Source organism: Anabas testudineus, chromosome 5, assembly GCF_900324465.2.
Source record: "Anabas testudineus chromosome 5, fAnaTes1.2, whole genome shotgun sequence".
Lineage (NCBI taxonomy): Eukaryota > Metazoa > Chordata > Actinopteri > Anabantiformes > Anabantidae > Anabas > Anabas testudineus.
The window spans coordinates 5,885,935-5,909,726 of NC_046614.1; the positions used below are offsets into that span (position 1 = coordinate 5,885,935).

Consider the following 23,792-nt stretch of genomic DNA (forward strand, 5'->3'; position numbering starts at 1 on the left):
GAACTAGATAGAAAGTCATTCACGGTTCACAAGTGGTAAACCGTGAATGTCATGGACTTACCATAAGACCATAAAGAGGAATTTTCCCCGCATTTTTGAGGAGCGCCTGAACGCAGCGGAAATGGCGTAGCTTTACGTTTGAACGTAGAGCGGGGAGGCAGATCAGCAGATCAGCGATCGAGTACAATGTTTGTGTTGGTAAACGAGGTTCTGTGTAGTAGCATTGCAGCTGTCATTAAAATGACATATTGTAGATAAGGTTAGGGATGTTATGTTTTGTTACGAAGGACTGTGCAGTAACTTACCGTATCAATTTGGTAAGTATGGCGACTGCTGTTAAGACATTAGCCAGAGCTAATCAATCTAGCGTAACGTTAGCTAGCCAAATGTGAACGTGAAGCAAACATGGTAGCTAACGTTAATATTTACGTTAGAGCTTTAGCCAAGATATATTATTTAACGCTGGAGTTACACACAAGAGCACGCTAACGTGTGCAGACAGTATACCACTGTTGGCTTTGTTTAATACTGTGTTCTATATTCATAATAGAGTGATCCTTAAGACATTAAGATGCCTATCCGAGCATATTGTACAATTTGCTCCGATTTCTTCGATCACTCCAGAGATGTTGCTGCCATCCACTGCGGACACACTTTTCACTATGAATGGTAAACAGAAATAAAAATCAACTTAACAATGCTAATCCTTTCTGAGACGTTTTAAAGCACCAACTCTACCCTTCCGCTCTCTTTTCAGTCTTCTTCAGTGGTTCCAGACAGCCCCGACAAAAACCTGTCCACAATGTAGGAAACAGGTACAGAAAAGCAGACAGACTACTAGAACAGATATAACCTTGCCAAACGAAGGAACAACGCTAACCGAAATACTTTTGTACTCTATGTATAGGTTAGCACCAGACACATTATCAGTAAGCTTTTCTTTGACATCGGTGGAGAGGAGGAAGGCACAGCAGACCCCGAAAGCTTGCAGGTACAACATCTGTCAGTGTTGTTTGTGTGTTTTGTTTTGTTTTGTTTTTCTAAAAGTAAATTGAAAAAGAGAGAGTGAGGCAGTCTTAAAATGTGCACCTACGAGATTATTCTTAGGCACACGGCAAAGATTGTGACTTGTCCAGGATTAATCCAGAGAGTCATATTTGTTGTTCTCTTTGTCTTTACCAATTTCTTAGAATGACCTTGATCGAATGAAGGCCCTTTTAAGCTCTAAGGGTAAGAAATGCAATTAATTTGTCATAATGCCATGTCAAAATGACCATTTATCAACACAGGTTCATCATTTGTTTTTGATCAATTTTTAGAGCGAGACTGGCGCGACAAACAGAAGGTGGTGGACAATTTAAAGGAGACTGTGGACAAGCAGAAGAGGGACCTGGACAGCATGCGCAAAGAGGTTAAGGAAAAGGAGATGCTCTGCTCAGCTCTCAGAGTAAGCTGACTGTTTTTCATTGTTTAGACTCACGTTGGCAAATTACTTCGAAAACCACAAAAGGTGACAAAGCTCTTCTTTCCTCTGCAAACTATGTGTCCCTATTTACATATAGCCATTTTGAATTATGTCTGAAATAGTTGAGTCTTCACAGTTGCATACATTGCATTATTTTAAGAAACTTTGCTTCTCTCCAAACAGTGGTCTGTTACAAAGTCCATCACTTTTGAATTTTGCATGCTCAATTAACTCTCAAAACTCATGAAATCTAATAATAATAATAAGATAAGATAATCTTAATCCCTGAAGATAAATTCAGGTAGTCTTGTAAATAGAAAGAGAGTGAAAGTGGTGAGTAATCATGTGCTGTTGGCTAGGGGGTTGTAGAGCCTGATGGCTGTGGGGATGAAGGATCGCCTGTATCTTTTAGGCCTGCGGCGCAGTATGGTGAGTCGTCCAGTGCAGATACTTCTCTGGTCCATCAGGATGTTGTGTAGGGGATGGTTGGTGTATTGTAGAATGGTCTCTATCTTTTTCTGTGTTTATTTCTCCAACTATCTAGTGAGTCCAACCTCATTCCAGTTACTGTGCAGGCTTTTTTCACTAGTTTGTCCTGCTGCCTTGCATCCTTCTGTTTTATGCTGCCTCGCCTACTGCAGCATAAAATAGCACACTTGCTACAGTAGTTTGGTAAAACAACCGTATCTATATGTAAACATGTAAAACATCTTCCCGCAGATGTCTAATGACCTAAGCCACCTTAGGAGGAAAATACGTCTCTGCCCTTTTTTATATTGCTCATCTGTGCAACCAGTCCAATTTTTTTGTCAGGTGCACACCTAGATCTTTGTAGACTGGAACCACTTCAATGTCCGCAACACAAATGCTGACAGGTTGAAGAGGGGCGTTAGACTTTTGAATATCCACTACCATCTCCTAAAATAATCAGACAGAAAAATTCTGATCTTTCATGTCTTTATTGAGATTAGATGTTAGCCAGTTCAAATTTTTGGCTGTCACTGAGTGTTGCTTCTTTACCTCATTGATGAGTGTGTGTTGTGCTCTTGGGCAAGAAAGAGAGTAAAGCTGTGTTGTCCTCTTGGTCCAAGATGGGTTTCCCTTGAATACACTGCACTTGTGCCTTAATTGTTGTTGCATACCCAAAAACAATATCCTTCACCCTGCTTATTGCTGTTTGTGAATATATCTGTTCTTTCTTATGTTGTAATTATTTATTGTTTTGACCCCTGACAGAAACAGATGATTTACCTGGAAACACAACAGAATGAAGTCCAGGCAGCTAAGGATGAGGTCCGCAGGCTCAAGACCAAAATTAAAACCTATGAGAGGTATTGTAATTTATACAAGTCATGATTCAGGGCCATATTTTAATACTCACAATTTTGATTGTTCTGCAAATGTGAAGATGCCAGTGTCAGATAAATTAAGTAAATAAGTCATGGTAATATAGAATTTGAACAATAAGAACTCAAGTGTGCCAGTATTGATGTTTATTTTTCAGCTCTGTTCAGTATTTTGTCTTCATGCCCATGTCTGCTTGTATGTTTTCAGCCTGGACATGTTGTTACAAGGACAGAGAGCAGAGGTGGAGTCCATGATCACAGATATGGGTGTCAGCCAGGCTGCTGTGGAGCAGCTCTCCATCTACTGTATCTCTCTCAAAAAGTAAGGATCTTAAGTCTCATTGATAGTCTTATGACGAGTAAGTCTTTAAACTTACTAGGCGGCTTAAATGTTGAAAAGTACATTTCTGTGTACCTATTTACTCAGATGGCAAAAAACATCAACATCAACAATCAACATGTGATAAATAGAGGGCCAGAATCAATGGGCCTGGCTTACGCTATTGTTTCAGAAAAGCTAAGCTGTTTTCAGATTTATACTCACACAGTTTGTGGAGAGAGGAAAAAGATGTATTTACAAATTTAACCAGCCTAATGTGGACATAATCTTTAGTGATCATTCCTTCTAAAATATTTAGAGTTTATGTTCCAAAGAATGCAATTTTCCTGCTATCATTCACTCTGCATTTCCCCTGCTTTTTCATTTGCAGAGAGTATGATAATCTGAGAGGAAGCCTGAAGTCTTCAAATGACATGTGTGAGAAGCTGAAGAGAGAAGTGCTCTCCTCAAACAACAAGGTAACTTTATGTTATTAAGTTACAAATCACCATCCATCCATCGTGCTGAGTCATTTATGTGAAAACTCTAAACCTCTGGTGTTTGTGTGTGTCTGTGTTGTTGTAGTTACACAAAGCTACTGTGGAGGTGAATCAGACCAAAGATGACATAAAGTCTCTTCAGAACGACCTGGCCAATGCTGACAAAGAAATCTCTGTAAGGCAGATGACAAAAAAAATGCTTTGACTGTTCAAATCAGACGCAGAGGTCACCGCATGGTTGTCATTGCTGTATGCATGTCTCTCCACAGAGTTTGAAAAAAAAAGTGGAGATTCTGCAGAAGACTCTGAGCACACCGACGAGGACAAACGAAGCACTCAGTCGACTTGTCTTTGAAAGGTGTGTGTGACACCCAGCTATCAGAGTAAAATCTCCTCACACTTGCACACATTTTCATGAAAACATTAGCCACATGTATTTACGGTATCTATGCCTGCCTGTTAGCCCGGCCCCATTGGAGCTGAAGCAGCCTCGCCTCCACCAGCCTGCAGAGAGCGAGGACATTGACCTTAACATGACTTATGACATCACTACGCCAGACGATGGGGCCAAAAGACAGACACAGGTCCCATCCAAGAAGATGCGCCTTGACCCTCCAGCGTAAGCCTACATTGCTCAATTTGGGAATGTGTGCTTTGACTTGTTATCCGAAGCTGAGCTTGGACAGTTGTGATCAACGTGCTATTAATAATCTTCATAATGTTTGTCTGTATATTAATATTGTTTGTACAATGCTTCACTTTCAGAACATCCACGTCCAAACCTAATCATAAGGGTTCATCTTTACCAAAGGTAGGTTTCTCACTCGTCACTTGTCCATTTTCAAATATGGCAGATTTGATTAATTATCTACAAGTCATTAAAAACTGTTTTTCGGTACCTCAGGCTCAACATGAGGATGGAGCTATGGATCCTTTTTTGAGGAACTCCCTCCTTTTCAGAAAGAAGACTTTTGGTAGCATGTTGGATCCTCAGAGAAAGCCCGGAGTTGTATGTACAGCACAACTTCCTGCTCAAAGTCTTTTGTTTTAATAAGCTGTTTGTCCATTTTTTCTTTATTAATGAAAGGAAATTTTTCTGATTTCAGCTGCGGACAGGTTATGATGGATTAGGAGGACGAACTAAATTCATCCAACCTGTATCCTTTTTCTACATGTGCTGTACTGTATGTATCAAACAGGTGTTTCTTCATTCATTCATCTTATTTTGTCTGGACCCAAATAAAACACTTTATTGCGAAGGGGCATAAAGCTTTTAAAATAAGACATTGAAACTTAAAAGTCCTTAACCAATTGCTTCACTCAAGTCTCCTTTATCGGAGATTCGCCCACTGATGAAAGCTAAAAGGAAAAAGGTGACGAGGCCTCCATCCAAGATTTCAACTTGCCTGACTCTGGACGGCTTCCTCGAATAAATTTCTCCAAGTATCAAGTGGGAGGTCAGGATACTGCGTGTGCATTAACCTTGGTGCTTCTTTAGCACGAAGAACCAGGTTGACAGAACCGAACTGAACTTTTTCATTCAACTTTATTTAAAAGTAGAAACTGACCTCTCACAACACAAGCTGAGCTCTTGGTGAAATTTGTGAACCTGGTGTACATTTTTGGGGGGGTTTTTTTGTGTTGATGTAAATTTCTTTGTAGAGACAGTGTTTTGCCCAGTCTTTGTTGTAGAACGTCTTGTAGTTGTTGTGTGGTTGTCTTTTTAAGTATGTGAGACACAAATATCATTACTACATTATGCCAAAACTCAAAAATAATCTGCTATTTTTATTTAAAATCCTATTCCATGAACACCTACATGTGAATATACTGTAGGCATTTTTTAGTGTTACTGGGCCTGCCAAACTTAAAACCGACTCAAATAATAAACATTATTTTCTTATTATGATTTGTGTGCGATGTACAAACAATTTCCTCTTTACTGTGTTTGACACGTTTCACTGAGGGGTGCTCTCCTGCAGAGGGCAGTAAAAACTAGCTTTCTTGTGTGAGGAGCTGACATGACCTGAAATCAATCAATGTGTGTAAGTTTGGCATGGTGCTATACAAACCTTACAGACCTTCAAGCTAATTGCTTTATTTGTTTTTGACAATACAGGGAAATGCCAAAATGTTAATTTCCATTGTGCAGAAGTCACAGCACCAGCTAAAAAGTAAATACCCTTTCCCCAATTTGCACCTGTGAAATAACATGAAAACCAGCTTGTGTCATAATGATTGCATACATAACATCAATTAAAATGCTTTGTTGTTTTAGTGATTGCACGCTGAGTGATTCTACTCTGTGATTATAGTTTAGTGTTTAATTTTATCTTCCCAGGGGACTTTACCAGAAACGGTAACCACACTTGGTGGCTCATTTTCAAATCTTCCTTTCAGTGGGGTCAGAGGAAAAGGTCACAACACCCCATGCAAATAATTTTTCAAACAAATGTATGTACACATAAGACACTATCCATGCAGTGCTTTTGCAGTCAGTAAATGGTAATGTTTCCTCAGCCATGTACATAAGGGTTCGCATACATGTACATCTCCCTGTAGGGCAGAGGTCTCCATAACATCTCCATGTCAGTCTGAGGTGAATTGGTGGATGCTGTTACAAAAAAGAAACATTTAAAATTTGTTTGCAGTCCATTCAGGATGGCTCAACTTTCTCCCAGTCCTTGTGAAAATGTACTAAAGCTCTTAAATTTTAAAGGTAAGCATTCATTTCTTTTTGTGCTTCTGTTCTGGTTTATTAGCACTGAGACATCTATATAATGTCTTTGCTGGTGTTTCACAGTAAAAGAGTAGAAGATATACAGTCCAGGCCAAGACTACATACTGATTTTTGTTCCCTGTTTTTAGGATCATCAACCATCTCAGTGTGAGCTTGTGACATAAGTGATGAAAACAGTTTCATTTGTGTCATTTCACTGCGATCTGTCTGTCTCAACCTTGGACTCTCCATTGTGTTTTTCACTGGACTTTTGGGAGAGGTGCGTGGACACGGTGGCTGCCTGCACGATGGCTTTGAAGCTGCGTTTTCTCTTCTGGACGTTCTGCTCTGGGTGGAAGATTATGACGTAAACCTTTGGGATGTAGAGCATGCCCAGGGACACGGTTGCGCTCAGGCTCATGGACACTGTGAGGGTGGTGGTCTGGATGAACATCTGGGGAAAGAACACAACAGGTCAGAAAGAAAGTATACACACACCTCTTACCAAAACATTTTTAATTTATATCTGCTTATAACTTCTGCAAGTATTCATCAGTTTAAAGTTAATAATTGATTGGATCTTTCTTTAAAACTATAACTGGACACTATATGTAATCTCACAGGTTGTCATAATGCTATCTTTTCATCACACATCTATTTGTAGTCGGGACAAGATGCTCTGTTTGTGGATTTTGATCACATCTACTCCTCACTGCTCTGCTTCCTGTTGCCAATCTAAGAGTACATGTGATAAATGACTTCTGCCCAGATCTGCCTTGCAATAAATTATGAACTCATTACCCAAGCAAACGGTACAGAACATAAATAAATCAAGCTACATGTGCCATAAATAAGATATACTGTATTTGTGGCATAAATAAGTCATACATCGCACACCATCCTGAGCACCAGTACATCTTGTATCTCACTAGCTTGTATACATACAGAATTTGCTCTTATCATCCTGCTTTGTTTTTGCTTTTCTCTGAGTGACCTGTCAAATTTAAGAAAAAGAAAAAGAGAGAATGTGCTTGGTCCGAGTCGAGGCGAGATCCTCTGTGAGTAAATGGTTGTTCCATAAATTCCAGTGTAAATACAGACACGAAACAGCTACATTCTCCTGAAGGAGGATGACGACCACCATTGCTTTTAAAGTTAGGCATCTTTATTTAGAGAATAATCTGAGTGATGATTTATGAGCTTGATGGGGGAGTTGGTCTACGAGGGGTCTCTGTCATTCCCCAGTTCAACTGACCTCGTTTTCCTTCCTTCTCTCCCTTTCTCAACTCATTCAACTTCATTTCCATTCAGACGAGGTGAAAAGACGTTGAAAGCACCTCAGGCTGTAATCGTTTCAGCCTGACCGGTTCACAATATGGCTCTCTATCAGTCAGAGCTCATCCCTAGTTTTCCCATCCGTCTCGTACTTTGTGACGGCAGAAAGTACGAGACCACAAGCTAAATTAAACACCGGATGGAGGCAGGACGTCCTGTGAGAACAGCAGGAAGCAAATATGATATGACAGGTAAAAAAACTCAGGTTTCACTTTAAACCATCTGACGGATTCATTTGCTGTCATATGATTGTGTGTCTTATTGATTATTTACTAGTATATTCCCCCCAACCCATTTTGATTGAGAATCCCCTGTACAGCTGTACGATGGATTAAAAAAAGCACCGTCAAATATATTCATATTTAATATGAACATATGTTGATATACACATTATTTTAACATATTTAAGCAGAAACTGGAAGAGAAACAGTCATATGGGTTAGTCATTCCAGAGACTATTAGTTGGCAACTACTGAAACTACTGGAAATTTTTCAGTAAAAACTCACAGTTACATGGCTTTTTATTTTTTTTTCGAGGGTGAGACCAGTTTTTGTCTGAATATATTTGCATTGTGGACTTCTTGGTTTGACAAAATGAGCAAACTGAACATATCACCTGGCAGCTGGTTATTGTAAGTGATCATCTAAACCATTTTAAGAATACACAAAATACTGTAGTTATTCAAGAGGATAACTGGTAAATTCATTGATGTGATGTAAAAACCTGTAAGAATGTTGAATTCCCTACCTTTTCAGTTGACTGCGCTGTGCCAAAGAAGATGGGAACGAAGGCCAGCCAGATGATGCAGGTCGTATACATGGTGAAGCCAATGGGCTTGGCCTCGTTGAAGGTCTCGGGAACACCTCTGCTCTTGATGGCGTACACTGTGCATGTTATCATCAGTACAATACTATAGCTCAGACACAGCATGAGGGACAGGTCGGACATGTCGCACTTGAGTACCCCACGAGCAAACTCTGGGTTTGGAGGCTTCTGCTCCTCGTAGTCGATGATGGTGTGGGGGGGCATCACACCAAACCAGATGAAGACCCCAAACAACTGCAGAGAAAGGAGTGTGAGGAATGACACTAAGCATCTGTGTAGCTGATGTGTGTGAACGAAGCGTTCAAAGCTTACCTGCACTGAGATGAGAATAAAGGTGATAATCAGCTGAGAGGTGGGGCTGATGAACTTGGGAGGCGTGACCGACTTCTTTCCCTGTTCAAAGATGCGGTAGATCCGGTTGGTCTTGGTAAGCATGGCAGAGTAGCTGATGCACATGCCGAGCCCGAGGAATAGCCTGCGGAAGGCGCACACGACCACGCTGGGCTCGGCTATCATGAGGAAGGTGATGAGGTAGATGAGGAAGATGCCCGTCAGCAAGACGTAGCTGAGCTCTCTGCCAGAGGCCCTGACGATGGGTGTGTCATTGAAGCGAACAAAGGTGACAATGACTCCAGTGGTGGCCAGGATGCCCAGGATGGCCAGGAATACAGGGATGATGGCCCAAGGAGAGCTCCACTCTAGCTTGATGATGGGCGTGGGCCGACAGCCTGTGCGGTTCTTTAAGGGCCTCATGTCGAAGGGGCACATGTCGCAGGTAAACTCGTCCAGCAGATACTGGTAGCCATCACAGAGCTCACAGTGCCAGCAGCAGGGAACACCTTTCACCATCTTTTTCCTCTCACCAGACTCGCAGGGGAAGCTGCACACCGACTCGGGGATCTTGTGATCACCACCGGACCACTGCATCTCCTCTGGCTACGATGAATGCACAAACACACAAAGATTGTGTTTCTTTAATTTAAAGTATAATCTAATCTAAGAGACAAAGGAAAATGCTAGATCAGCTAATTTAGATGAATAGTCCAAAATTATGAGTGGACATATTTATTTATTTATTTGTTTATTTTTATACTAAGCTAAACTAACTCTAAATAACATGGTGTAAAGACATGAGAGTTGTCGATGAATGGCCAAACACAACTATATTTACATTGAGTCGGAGGTGGTTTGTCCATTGGCCGATAACCTTGTAGCCAGGGTTGCTGACATTAGAGAGTTGGTACTGGAAGATGTCGTACCGACCAGGAGCGTCTCCATTCTCATTGAACATTACTCCAGTTCCTGCACTGCCTGTTTGATGGAGACAGAGTTTCAATGACCTGTGCACTTTCAAAAAAAAGCAAAAAGAGGTAAGTCAGAGAAGACAAACTGGAAATATGTACTCCCGTCTTTAGTAGCAGAGAAAACACCCACGCTGTTGAATACAGCTTGTGTTTGCTTCCATCTGCCTTGTGAAATCATGTGAAAGCTGAGTGCAGAAGGCTCTTTAGTGAAGGCTCTCCTCCACGCGCCCAGTGTTTCAATGCACTCTGCTCCCTTGCCTTAACGTGATTGAATGTTCCTCTCAGGTCCCTGCAGGCACTCAATCAGAACATTTTCCATACAAGCCAAGGTCATCCTCCAAGAGGAGAGCAGTAAATAGGATGCTTTCATAGAACACTTTTTTTTTTTTTTTTCATTTTCCAAACCGTGACTTTTTTATGAAAAGACGAGGATGAAAAGCGGGAGCGTTGTGTACAAGGGAAGAGCGAGGAGGCAGCCCTGGGGAAGGGAAGCGCTTTGAAGTGTTCTGTCTTCTGTAGCAAGGTACTGTACATTAGCAGAAACGCCGCTTCCGTCTGCAAGCTGCCCTCTATTTTAGTGTCTTCTCCTTTTTTAAATTTACTTCTTTTAAGAACATCTGATGCACACGGAGAGCAGCCACGGAAACTTAAATCTTCAGTCACTTAGGGTTTCTTGTCAAATATATGTAAAGATGTTTTTTATACTAACTCACCACACACTTTAGGAGAGAGGTTGAAAGTTGAAGTTTACCATTGAAGTTGACAGAGCGAATGTATTGGAGAAGCATCCGTCCTTCGACGGGGTCCATTTTCTCACAGACACCCATGGACCCAGGACACAGGTCCAGGTGCATGCTATGTAAAGCGTGGGCCATGGCATACACAGCATCGATCACAAACTGCACTTTGCCCTCCTGCTCATACTGTGAGTCGCGACTGATTCTTTCTTCACCTGAAAAAATGACAAAGGTGACACACAGGGTGATAGCGATGAAACAAAACTGCTCACTAACGCGTATTTCATTGTCGAGGACCTCCCTGTGTGTTAAAATGTGTCCTACCTGTACATTTTCTACGTCCTGGTTCATATTTCACCCCGGGGCGGGTTAGTTTGCACTTGAAGTCGTCCTCCCAGAATTCTGCAAACCAGATGTTTCTTCTGTTGTTTTCCAGAGACCTCGAAGTGAAGTACTGGTCGAACCCTGAACCATTTTATCACAGCACAGCAAACCAGAGATTAGTCATGGTTCATGCATTGAAATACAGCACTCTGACTGATATTGTGCTACAACAAGACAGAAATGAATACCTACAAATTTTGCACAGTGAAATATGACTAAGACTCAGTTTCCTCAGTGTTTAGTGTGTTGGCAGGGTATTCAGTCTTCCTTCTGATTCTTATGAATCATTCATTTCTTTTATTTGCTTTTTTGCTATTAGACTCATCCATCAGTGTCATATGTCTCTGACTAGTCTAGATATTCATATTGCCTCCAGTTGATTTGAGTTAGATATAATATTCAGATGGAATAATTTGAACCTACCATCAATAGAGGCTCTTTTTGGAAGTATGGTGACGGCTCCCTCAGCCACCTCCTCATGGTCCTCAATTGCAGAGTTTTTTGCCCCCCAACTATCGGAGCCAACAAACAAAAAGTGGCCTGTCAAGTTGGCCTTTTTGGCAGCCTGCAACACACGTCTGAAAGAGGACAGATTATATATTATATTCATTACACACTTTCTTATACATCAAGCAGCAATAGACTAGAAAATTAAAGGCGATTTAAAATATAAGATGGCAGGTAACAGATAAGTGGAGAAGATTTCCTAGCTTGACTCACTTGATGTCATCCTCGTTGGCAAAGATGATGACTCCTCGAGCGTTAGAGGTCTCCATCAGTCTTTTGACAATTTTATCGAACTCCCCCGGTCTGGGTTCTCTGGGAATCTTTATGGACTGTGCGATACACAGTCCTCCTGTGTCGGAGACATTAGGAAATAAGTTTGCATAACTTATGACTAAACTTTATTTGGATTACTATAAGGATAATATAGAACATAGTGATATATAGTGATACACTAGCATACAGTAAAATCCCTATTTCCAGAAAAGTGGGTTTTTTCTAAAAACTAAAATCTGATTCATTAATTTTCTTGAACTTTTATTTATCTGACAAAAGTACAAAGGAGCTATGTTCAGTGTTTGTGTTTTGCAAATCTAACCTAACTTTGAGTTTGATGCCTCCATTACACTCCACTGCCTGTTTAGCACTGTGTTAAATCACCTGTCCGTTCACATTGTAATCATTTGGGAAAAGGGGATACTAATAGATGCCAATTTTCAAGTGGGATATTACTGCTGGATACAAGTCTTCAGATGCCCAACAGTCTATGGTCACTGTTGTGTCATTGTCTCATGATGTGCATGATACATTTTCAACTGGAGACAGATCTGGGCTGCAGGCAGGTCTGTCAAGTGCATGCACTCCGTTGTACCACGTGCAGATCAAGGCTCGGAGTTGTCCTGTTGAGATATTAACTGACTTCTGGGATAGACGTTGCTTTGATGGCAGAATATGTCTCTCTAAAATTGTAGCTTTACAGATATGCCAGTCACCCACGCCGTGGACAACTGTGATGTTTTCCAAATCCCATCACAGTAGCATGATTGTTTCTCATGCCGCGCCACCTGTGGGTTTGAAGGTCATGCATAATCAATCGGTTTTCCAACTGTTGCCCTTATGTATTGAGATTTCTCTGGGGTGCCTGAAAAGTTTTCTTTTTTTTTTTTTTTTTTTTTTTAACTGATTCATCATTCTGTATGAAGTTTGGCATAATAATGGTGAGTCACAATAATCTTTGCTTGCGAACATTGAACTTTTAGTGGATGATTCTTTATTACTTAATCATGATATGCTCACCAACTCAGAACACTACTGACTATTTAGGAAACTTTTCAGACTTTTTTGATCAGCTGTGTTGCGGGCATCAATCTCTAAATTTGCTTGTGTTGAAAAAAAGGTTGTGAAGAGGATGAAAATCTTTTGCTTGTACTTCTCTTAGATAAATAAAAAGCAACTTCCCAATCAAAAAAACAAAACAAACTTATATATTATTGAGTAATAATGATACAAGACTAAGGGTTTATAGCCATGCTAGCACCTTTGTGATTTGTCCTCATATCAGCATGCTAATATTATTCTAATTACATGCTGATATTTAACAGGTGTATTGTTGACTGTTTTCATTATACTGTAGTTTAGTGTCTTAGCTAATTAGCACAAAAAAAAAAAGCACTGATGTAAGCCAAATTACTGTAAAAATTCAATTTTGGCAGTATGGTGCTTCTACATTAGTTGTTTTTATTCATTTTTACGTTTTGTAATTCAATAGTTTTCTGCATTAATTTGTCATAAAATGGGATCTGATCTTCAGTGAAGCTCAAGTATCAGCATTAACAATGTCTTTATTGAGAATAACGATAAAAATCTCATAGTGCTAGTTGAAAAAGTATCTGAATTGTTATAATGACCTGCAAAAAGTTAATCTGAGTCAGGTGTATAGCATAACTTATTATTATTGTCATAGAATTTGGCAAAGCTAAAGCAGTTCTGCCTTGAAGAATGGGCTAAAATTCCTCCTTAATGTTGTGAAGGTCTCCCAAGGGTCTACTAGCACTATGAGGTTTTTGTGGTTGTTCTCAATAAAGACATGAAAGATCTAAAAAAAAAAAAAAAATGGTGTTATTGCTTTAGGTATATAATATTTGTTAATACCCTTGACTTAGATGAAGATCAGATCCCAAATTAATGCAGAAAAACCATGACATTTCAAAAGGTTCACATACATTTTTTTGCCACTGTAAGGTGGTGACCTCTGTTTGCCCTGATAGTCTTTATGTATTAAAGGATTTGTCCTATTTTGGTTGTATAGGAGCACAGGATTCCCATTTAGACAGCCAGACACACAACCTGCTTCTCTGGATATCTGAATGAAGGCGTCAACACCACTCTCCCCGTAGTTGCCTTCAGAGGCCAGAGTGGAGACATAGTTCCATCCCATGGCTTTGACAATGTCCACCATGGCCTGGGCCTGGTAGGAATCAGGAGGCACCACACGGGAGAAGAACTCGTAGCGGCTGTTGTCACTCAGCTCTGGGGCAGTGGAGGCGTAGCTGATCTGGGGGATCTGAGACACACAGATGGGTCAGTGCTGACGAAAGAGTCAGGCCAACTGGAAAAGATGAGCAATGCTGATTATTAGGCCAATAGTGAATCTAAAGGTAAAAAGAATGACAAGGAGATGCCGTGAACCATGTCCGAGGATGATGCATCACTTACTCACAGACAAAACCTTAAGAGCGTCTAAATCAAGGCCTTCTACATTAATAGTGACAAGTTGTGGTGCATTAGAATCCTAAAATTAGACTTATCACGCAGAGAGTTCATCTCTTAAACAGCCTGTGCGCTCAGTAATTCTCCGAACTGAGGGAACTTCGGAGCTGGTTTCTGATGAGGATATAGCCGACGTCACAGGGAAATACAGATGGTAGAAACCACAGCTGTAAAAGCATTTGTTTGAAAAAAAAAAATGGATGAAAAAGATTAATTTACTGGTGCGCTACAACTTTAATGACACAGTTTATGTCGACAGTCCCAACTCTGACCCCGCTAACCCTGCTAATGTCGGTCCCCGAGCATGGCTTAACATCGGGCCCTATGAAGGGGGACGAGGAGAGAAAGGTAGACACAAGGGCTAGTGAAGGGAGAAGGAGAGAGGAGTGAGAGAACCATTTCACAGATTATCTGGAAGGATTATAGGGGTTTTAGTCAAATTATGTTAAGCACAGAGGGAGAGAAAGAGATCAAGAGACTAGAAAAAGGTTAGCATTTCTCAGCTGTAAGCCATACAATATATTTAATTCTGATGGCCACATGCAGCTTAAATGTGCTGCTCTGTGTTAACCCCAGCAAGCTCAAATGTCCCAGACATCCTGCACATTACAGGTTGCATCTTCAACCGGCGTTGAAACCTTCTCCAAATCTGAACTGTGCCACAAAGTTCATTGAGTGACATGAGTGTTTGACAAAGAGTTTTTCCTCAGTGTCGCCAGGGCAAATCAAATGCTTGCATATTTGCCACGAACAAGACAACAGATAATCCTCTCCAAATTAATCCCATAGAAGCATCTGGAGCAATTTGCTTTCTGAAATCAATAAGCTGTATCGCTAACACAAGTATCCTGTTACAGCCTAGTCGTGCTGAAATCTCATCACAATGGGGAAAAACAGCGGAAACTGTTCAGGGTATTACTACGAGCCAAGCCGAGAAAACGCGACTGTACAGTAGTTTAGCTCAGCTAACAGTTCAATATAACCTAAAAATGTTAATTCAAATTATGAAATATGTCTGCAGGTGCATTTAGAAAGGTTTTATACAGTGATTACTATGATTATCATATTACACCAGACTTCATTATTGAGATTCAAAAATAACATTCAAGTGCACAGTCTGCTGATGCTTTTGTAATAGACCAAAATATTATTATATATTATTATTATTATGTTAGAATTAAGAAAATGTACACATAGATTCTTTTTTTAATTAATTTTAGTTAATAATATATTACGTTATCTAAAAACTATACAAAGTGATGGTTTCCAGCTGATCTTTTTCCCTGATCAGATTTCCAAGACAAAGAAATATTCAATTTACAATCATGTCAGAAGCAACAGTTCTTCACATGTGAGCAGCTTGATTGAATTTCTGTTAATTGATTTATTGACTAACTTATTTTAAGTCCCGTTTCATTTCATTTCTGCTTTCATTCAGGCTTTGTGCAGAGAAGGCACGCCGGAAAGCAGCACATATGGACAGTAAGAGGAAACGCACCATTTAGCTAAATCTACTCCACACCGGCCTACAAGTTGCTGTTATCCTAGAACCAATGTCATCTCGCTGCCCTCATACTCTATTTTCAGCCCAGGGTCCTGAGCTGCTGAGAGGGGCTTAGTGGAGGTTGGGGATCTATAATTCTGTAGTTAACATCTGCCCTGTATGCAGGCTGCTCCTCCTTGGATCAACCTTAATATCAAGAATGCTGCATTAAGTAGCATCCAGGCAAGTAGAAATATCCAATTAAACCCAGGCTGGTGTTCAGATACTTCTCGATTTCTGTGTTAGTAAGTCGATGACAACATGATAGGACATAATGTGGGATTTACACAGACTCGGTGTCCCAGCACTGCTGCAAGCGGTGTAATCAATTATCAGAGGGTTAGATTAGTCTGCAGAGGCCACTCATGACAATGGAATCACAATCCTGTGACGCGTAGTTACTGTATCAGTGAGACACAAATTCAGTCAAATTATTGGTCCATTGGTTTAAATGACTTGTTTCAAAGTTGGATCAGGTGTATTATGTGTTTACAGAGCAGCAGTATTAGTTGCACACTTATTGGCACAATTTCATATTTACACATTTATATTGAATCATTTGGGAGACGCTTTAATCCAAAGTTACTTACAAGTGAGTGAATTTCCCCCAATTTGTTGTTTGAAAAACATTTTTTTACTTGGTAAATCCCAATTTTTATATTTTATATATTTTTAGTTTTGACCTCTGACACTACTTTTTGAATTAGATTAAACTAAATATTTTGTAACTTATTTTTTTAGGCTCCTTTAATCACCGTAGCAGCCTTTAGGTTTAACGTGAGGCTTATTAGGAGAACCACAGCCCTACTTTGTATCTCACTTGTAAGTCACTTTGAATAAAAGTATTGTATGTAAAAAAGATACATTTTATTAATTTATATTACATTATGATGCCATTTCAGTGTTCAATGAATAGAGCACATAAAAAAGAAATCTCACCGCAAACAGGCGGAGAACATTTGCCACCATGATGGACACCGAGCTGCCAGATGCTCCAATCACCCCGACCACCCTCTCAGGTTTGGGGATGATGGGAGGCTCTCCATTTGAGCAGCGCACATCAGAGTTGTCCTTCTGAATGAGGGCCTGGACAAAAGTGAGCGACTGCTCCAGGGCATAGGTGTCCCTGGAGCAGGTATCCAGGATTCTGGCTCCCAGAGTGATGTTAGGCAGCAGGTCGGGGTCACTGTTGATCTGGTCCAAGGCGTACAGCATGGCCTCCAGTCGATGAATTCCCTTTTCTCTCTTGATCTCGCCACAGGGTATCCCAGCGGGCCCTCGAGAGTGCACTGGGAACAGCCCACCCAGGGTGATGTCACCCTCAATTTTGATGGACTGGGGCTGGGTGCCCTGCTGGGCCAACGAGCCCGGGATGATACCCAGGAGCAGAACCCACAGCAGCCTGGACCATATCCTGTATCCACGTGGCGAACCAAACCAGCAGCACTGATGGGATGAGTGGGCCTCTGATGTCATAATGATGACCAGCAGAGGTACTGACAGCACCAGGCCACTCCCTCTACCTTTGACACCTGGAGACAGTCAGAGACGGGGCTTCAAGTAAGTAATCAAGTAATTCAATTCAAATTCTATATATTTTCTGTAGTGGCGACCTTTTTAGAGAGAAGATGAAGGCTGTGAACTGCTACTGCTGTTTAGATACTCAGGTTTATCAGAACAAATTTGGTTCAAAACATCACAGAAAAGATTTTGAAAACTATTTTTAATGAGAGAAATAAATAAAATGAAACATTTTAACTAAAATATATAAAGATAGAAATTAAATCACACTGGTAAAAAAAAAAAAACCTTGTGTGTGTGTGTGTGTGTGTGGGGGGCATTGGGGGATGGGTTTGGGGTTGAATATTGCATCTATGCACAACAAATCAGCACAAGAAAATATAAGAAAAGAGAAAACACAGTATAAGCTACAGTATGTTTATATACAGTATAAAAGCATCTGTGGCTGAAGAGAGGATTTTAAGGCAGCATGCAGGATGACACAGAGTGAATGCTGGAGGCTTTTCTCATGAAGAGCTGCTGAAAGCCGATGATGGAAAACATTATAAATTTTGCAAAACGAAAAACATCAACTGAACCTCCGTAGCATTTCATGCTCCAGAAGCTGGAGCAGGTTAATTATATCTGCCCAAAGACCACTGACAACAGTACTGAAAGCATCAAATCAAACTGATAGAAGTGGAGTCACTGAATGCTTTGTTTGACACGAATTAAACATAAATTACAGTTTACATGCACAGACATTTCATTTCTTTTATTATGTTATATGTATGTACACTCGCTACATATTATTTATCTACACGTGAAGTACGTGTGATGTTCAAATTCATAGAAATTATACGAAAAGAATCTCAAAATCAACATTTAAATAGGAACCTGAGTTGAGCTGAGCCCAAACAACTTTTGCAATTTAGTATTTGTCCCTTTTTGAAACAGCCAAGTAGAGAAACTCCCTCATGTAAACATGCTGCTTACCTGCCCGTGCTTCATCAATCAGTCTTAATTTCATCCATCACGCGAGCTCTTCCACGCGGGCCTCCATCCATGTTTTAAAATGTGATTATATACCTAGAAGCAAGGCTCTTTGCTTTTCAACAAAAAGTAAATCCTCTGTCATCTCAGACTGTGCACTCTGGAAAATAACCGCGTACAGACTAAAAACAATGGTTCAAAAAAAGAAGGCAAAAAAAAAAAAAAATGACAACGTTGCCGTTGGGAGCGTCAGGGGTCCGGTATCATGGCAGAATCCTGGAAAAGTGCAGAAAAAGTGCTACATTACAGCAGTGAGATTCCACAAATCACTGCCAAATCCCTTAAAAGCTCTCTCTCTCTCGCTCTCTCTTTCTTTTTCCTGTGTGCATCTCTGTCCAGGCAGACCCCATACACCCACCAACCCACCCCCGTCCACTCACCCACTCCCTCACTCTCCCGTTCTCTTTATGTCTGTTGAACCCTCTCCACGCTCGCTCTCTCGGCGCACTAATGGTCACAGATTGGGATTATCATGCAGGGGTCTGTGAAGAAAGCACTAGGTGGACTAGCCCTTTTTTTTTTTTCCCCCCATACAACTGAACCAAATGGTAGAACTCCCTCCCCCTCATATGATGGACCTCTGTCACTCAGAGAGATTAGATGAGCAGCAATTTGATTCAAGCTCTCTGTCTCACACACACACACTCTCTCTCTCTCTCTCTCTTTCACTTTCACACACCTGTCAACACTTGCACACTGGTGGAGAATATCCGAGCACAAAGTAGGTTAGTGCGCCACAGAATGCAGCTGGATTAGATTTATTATTGATCCGAGTTGATGCTCCTAGAAGAACAGCCCTCGGATCAGTTTGCAGCTGTCAGTTAGGTGCCTGTTTCACACTGGTATCACTGCTGCCGCCTACTGTACCAGCATAGAGAGCACCAGCTGGTTTAATGAATAATAAATCACACAACACTAATAATATTTTCTGTCCTATTACATTTATTTTCACGTTTTAGAAAAAACAGGTTTAAAACTTGATGTTACAGAAATCTGAGGTTTATTAGTACTTATGCAAAACACAACACTTTTTGTTAAAAAAAAAAACTACCCTAAGAAGACAGACTTCTCCAAGCCATCCTCCGCTTTGGTGTACTCCAAGTGAGATTTAAAGTACTGGCTTTTGTATCGTGGGCTGTTACGGACATATTCCAGGTAGTCAGGGGTCCCAGGGCAGATGACATTGTCTGCCAGCAGGATGCTGCCTTTTCTGAGGAGGCCACACTCCTAAAAAAAAAAAAAAAAAAAACAGCATTCAGTGTCGTCAGAGTGTCGTGGTAGAGAATTCAAGAGGGTGATGTGTGGAAAATGAGCGTGACAACTTGCCTCCATTAGTTTAGTGTCAGGGAGGTAGCGATCCTTCCAGTGATCCAGGAAAACCAGATCAAATGTTTTAACCCCAAACTGCTCCTTCATTTTGGGGATCCAGTCACCGGATGCTCCTTCGACTAACTGGACCTGGGGGAAAAAAAAAAATTCAAAGCAAACACTCTGACTTGTCGGCACTCTTTCATTCATTTCCATTTCAATTCACGTAAAGACACAAAGCTTTACTTTGCCCTGCAGTCCGGCCCAAGCGATGACCTGACGAGCAACCGCAGCAAAGTCCGGGTTAAATTCCAGAGTGATGAGCTTGGCGTGAGGAGGAAGCAGACTGGCGATCCGCACCGTGGAGTAGCCACAGTAGGTTCCCAGCTCCAACACAGTGGACGGGTTTAACTCAGACACCACAGAGTCAAGGATGCAGCCTGTTGTCAAAGAAACAATTAACAAAGGAGATACCAAACCATACGTCTGCATCAAGTATGCACATAGTAAAAAAAATAAATCAATAGAAGAGAGAAGTCAGCACCTTTCTCATCCCCAACATTCATGGCCCACTCCTTGTGTCTGCAGAACTGGTCTATTGCTCTGACCACACTGCGAGGGTCTCCTCTAGTGGCGCTCTGCTGTACTGCACGCAGGATCCGCTGAGGACAGGGGAAACAGTACCACGTGTCTGTCTTTTTTTTCAAGCGTGTTTATGAATATGTATATATTCTAAGCGAAGAAGTTGAATCTACACCTTAGGACAAAATGATAAAAGTGTATCACCCTTTAATAAAGGGCTGCTGCAGGTCAACTTAATAGACAGAGGGATCTGCAGTGATTTGCACATGTAACTCGATAGGGTTCTGAGATTCAATATGCTGAACATACTGTGTCCTGAAAAAAAAAATACATAAAGACTTGACACTGCAGTAAAACATATTTGTTTTCACTACACTGATCCGTGTGGTTCAGCATCCACACACTTGTTGCCAATAAGCTGATGGCCACTCTGACACACAGTTGACGTGACCTGCATAAGCTACAGCTTTACTGTTAGAGTCCGATTACTGGGCGAGTACAACAGAGAGGACATACTGGGTAATCTACTGTATTTTAAAGAGGCTGCGTGATAATATGTTGATGATTGTGAGTGGAAAACAGTCTATATTCCTTTCTTATGAAGCGATAAATTCAGTGTTAGATGTACAATCCATGGACTACTCGCTAACTCTGTAAATGTGGCTACCCTTAACAAGTTCTCTTATAGTCTAAACCAGTGCAAGTAGTTGTCAACCTGTTTATGCTTCTGCCTAATTGTTGCTGCGTCACTGCTTCACTATGCTTTGTTTGGAGATCCCACGCGTCTTTAAACTGCAGCTGTCACAATAGTTTGCATTTGGATCTGATTCAGGCTGAAGGTCCCAGTTTCTAATAGCCGGTGCTGTAGCAGATGGAGATTTACTTTACATTGCCTGACCACGTCTCAGGACTGTTAGCTGTGTTGCACATGTTACTGTGAGAAAAGTCGCAGCTGAAGCTTTGTGAACACAGAGTTTGACAACCTTAGTAAACACCAAGCATGCTGTCCAACAACTTGAGTCGAATCAGCCAGAACTAATAACACTCGTGTGTGTTTGAAACCTTTAACATACAGTTATGTCCCACTTATTCCTCATTATTGTTTGCAACAAATTAATATATACGTACAAAATGTAAAGTGAAATTTACCAGGACACACTCTGAACACAACAATACCTTTTTTTTTAAAAAAAAGTAACTCTTGCATTAGAAAAGATTAGAATAGAATAGAATATAGTAGAATAGAATAGAGTGAATGTGAGTGTGAATCGTTGGCTCTCACTGTGTTACCAGCTCCAGCTCCCCGCCCCACGCCCTGCGACCCCTAACAGAAGAAGCAGTATAGATAACGGATGGACAGAGTGGTTTAACGTATTGCTTCATGTGAGACCTGCACCTGACTTGTGCAACGATCGACCGTGAAGAAAATAAACATCTGATAAGGGATTTTTGCACGGCTGTGTAAAATGCTCTTTTTTAAAAAATAATTTTTAGATAATATTGAAGAAAATGTATAATACATTAAATTTGGACATACCATCAGAGGCAATGGCAAATTGTAAAATGTTGAATAATCACACAGGCTTCTTATTGCTTTTTTTTTTCCCCACACTCCCCCCTTTCTACTTACCCTACTTGGTCGAGGCAGCTGCACCATGACCCTGGTTCTGCTGCAATAAAAGCAGTTCTCCCTCTGCACTGTTACCTGCTACTTGCTCAAGTGGGAGTTGTTGGGTTTTTCTTTAGCATTTAGTATGACATTACTACGTAAAGTGCCTTGATGATAATTTTGAGATTGGCATTTGTGGTTTGAAGTTAAATGTCTCAACCACTATTGAACATATTGCCAGGATATTTACCGAATGTGCTGATATTCTCCTCAAAAAGAATCCTAATAACTTTGCTGATCATCTGACTTTTCATCTAGCTCCACCATAAAGTCAAAACTTTCATTTGGTCAGGACTTTGGTTTCTGAACACATACTATGCAATGTGTCATATTAGTCTTAAAAAGACTGCAGGTATGCACGTGAACCTTGGTGTCATTTACATTAGTCCTACGTGTATGCGACCACTCCTTTTTGTTTCCTGAATCTTATCTTTATCCCCAGTCCGACTTCACTACATCCCTTCAGTTTGGTCATTAGCGTGCAGGGGCTGCTTTTTATGACAGGTGAGTATTGTATAGATATGGCACACCTGTGGACGAGTGGACCAGGTCAGTGTGTTCATCAGCCGCTCCACAATGAAATCATGCCAAACCAGCGCCAATCCTCCGTGATGCTGCACAGCGGCCGGGATCACCCATTTGTACAGGGCATACAGGAGAGCTGCTCCGCCGGTGCAGCTGTAAAGAAGGGTCAGCCACATCCTGCAACCAACACAGAGCATGAACATTAATTCAGCACAGGGACATGGCGCTACATTATAGATAAGGAAGGGATAAAAGAAGCGAGAAATAAGAACACATCTGCATGAGATAAATGAAAGCCCACCCTCCCCTCGCTCTACCTCTCCCTTTGTGTCGTGCTAATGAGATGGGTGTTTACTATGCAGTGTACAATGGTGTTGCTGCTTCTGTTTTCAACATCAGCTGTCGCCAAGACCAAGCTTGTACACACACACACACACACACGCACACATCAATGTGACAATATCACTGTGCAATATCTTTATCTATCAACTGCAATATACAACACAGCGCTTTGTGTGCAGCTTTCCCGCTTCTAGAAGCAATTAGTTTGTTCAGAAATCTGGAGAAAAGATAAAGTGGGAAGAAGAAGGCGAAAAGAAGGAGGAAAAAAAAAAAAACCCCTCCAGAATCCTCAACAAAGGCTCGTTCTGTGGGAAAGCAGTGACAGACCTGGCTGGAAACGACTCTACCTTGCACGAATAATACAACTGTGAAAGACCAGTGGTGGTTGAGGTAATTCCTTTTGATTTGGAGTTTGAGTTGCATGGCAACTGTTTAGGGGTTAAGAGCTGTGTCACAAAAGGTAGAGCACTGGGACTTTGACCTTTACTTTGGCTTTATCCTAACATCCACAAACATAATCAGGGACAGATATGCAGAAGAGTCTTGGTCCAGCTTGATAACATCCTCATCTTCTTGTTGTTGTTGTTTAATGTTATTGTGTAGAGACACGATTGCACAACATCAAGCTACACGCCTGGCATGCTGTGTGAGTGGATTCAGTCACAACCAAAACGTGCTCGTATAAACAAAAATGCAATATCAGAATATCTAAAAGGTCTTTATTAATAAATATGGGATTTATTATAGGTTGTAAAAACAACATATCAGTTTGTCAGCATTAGATTTCATCTGTATTTCTCCACCAATTTTCCAATGCGAGTGCTGCACACACTCAGCAATCCAAAACAGGATACAGGATGAAATGAGCAGCGCTCTCCCCTGAGCAGCACGGGAACAAACACTTATTAGGTACTAAAACACAACTGGTGCATTTATAAAAGACCAGATTGAATTCAAACAGCAAATTCGACTTACATGTGTGGGCAGGCAGGGCTCCCTGTGCTCTTCTCACCTCCTCCCCAGCTAGAGGAAAATCTGTTGAGTTTTGAGAACATATGACTG

At 41.0% G+C, this 23,792-nt stretch overlaps 3 protein-coding genes across 3 annotated transcripts; 1 reads left to right on the top strand and 2 right to left on the bottom strand.

Annotated features, from left to right (window-relative positions):
* Nucleotides 1-140: 140 nt before the first annotated feature.
* Nucleotides 141-5,864, top strand: traip (TRAF-interacting protein). The gene is made up of 16 exons (XM_026346902.1): nt 141-317; nt 551-669; nt 758-815; nt 908-991; nt 1,191-1,230; nt 1,320-1,447; nt 2,702-2,796; nt 3,020-3,133; nt 3,522-3,609; nt 3,716-3,805; nt 3,900-3,988; nt 4,094-4,249; nt 4,396-4,441; nt 4,535-4,639; nt 4,737-4,787; nt 4,956-5,864. Exons 2-16 carry the CDS (start codon nt 572-574, stop codon nt 5,061-5,063), a joined length of 1,350 nt encoding a protein of 449 aa, XP_026202687.1. The 5' UTR covers nt 141-317; nt 551-571; the 3' UTR covers nt 5,064-5,864.
* A 699-nt stretch (nt 5,865-6,563) lies between these two features.
* Nucleotides 6,564-17,242, bottom strand: grm6b (glutamate receptor, metabotropic 6b). Its single transcript, XM_026348788.1, has 10 exons — nt 16,691-17,242; nt 13,786-14,002; nt 11,656-11,791; nt 11,359-11,513; nt 10,876-11,016; nt 10,566-10,766; nt 9,682-9,821; nt 8,823-9,446; nt 8,433-8,744; nt 6,564-6,803 (listed from the first exon to the last, which is right to left on the bottom strand). The coding sequence occupies exons 1-10, from the start codon at nt 17,225-17,227 to the stop codon at nt 6,564-6,566; spliced, it is 2,703 nt and encodes a 900-aa protein (XP_026204573.1). The 5' UTR covers nt 17,228-17,242.
* Nucleotides 17,243-19,226: 1,984 nt separating this feature from the next.
* Nucleotides 19,227-23,757, bottom strand: comtb (catechol-O-methyltransferase b). Its single transcript, XM_026347387.1, has 6 exons — nt 23,706-23,757; nt 22,394-22,565; nt 20,157-20,274; nt 19,859-20,052; nt 19,631-19,762; nt 19,227-19,531 (listed from the first exon to the last, which is right to left on the bottom strand). Coding segments are annotated over exons 1-6 (798 nt in total). The 5' UTR covers nt 23,708-23,757; the 3' UTR covers nt 19,227-19,351.
* Nucleotides 23,758-23,792: the final 35 nt, after the last annotated feature.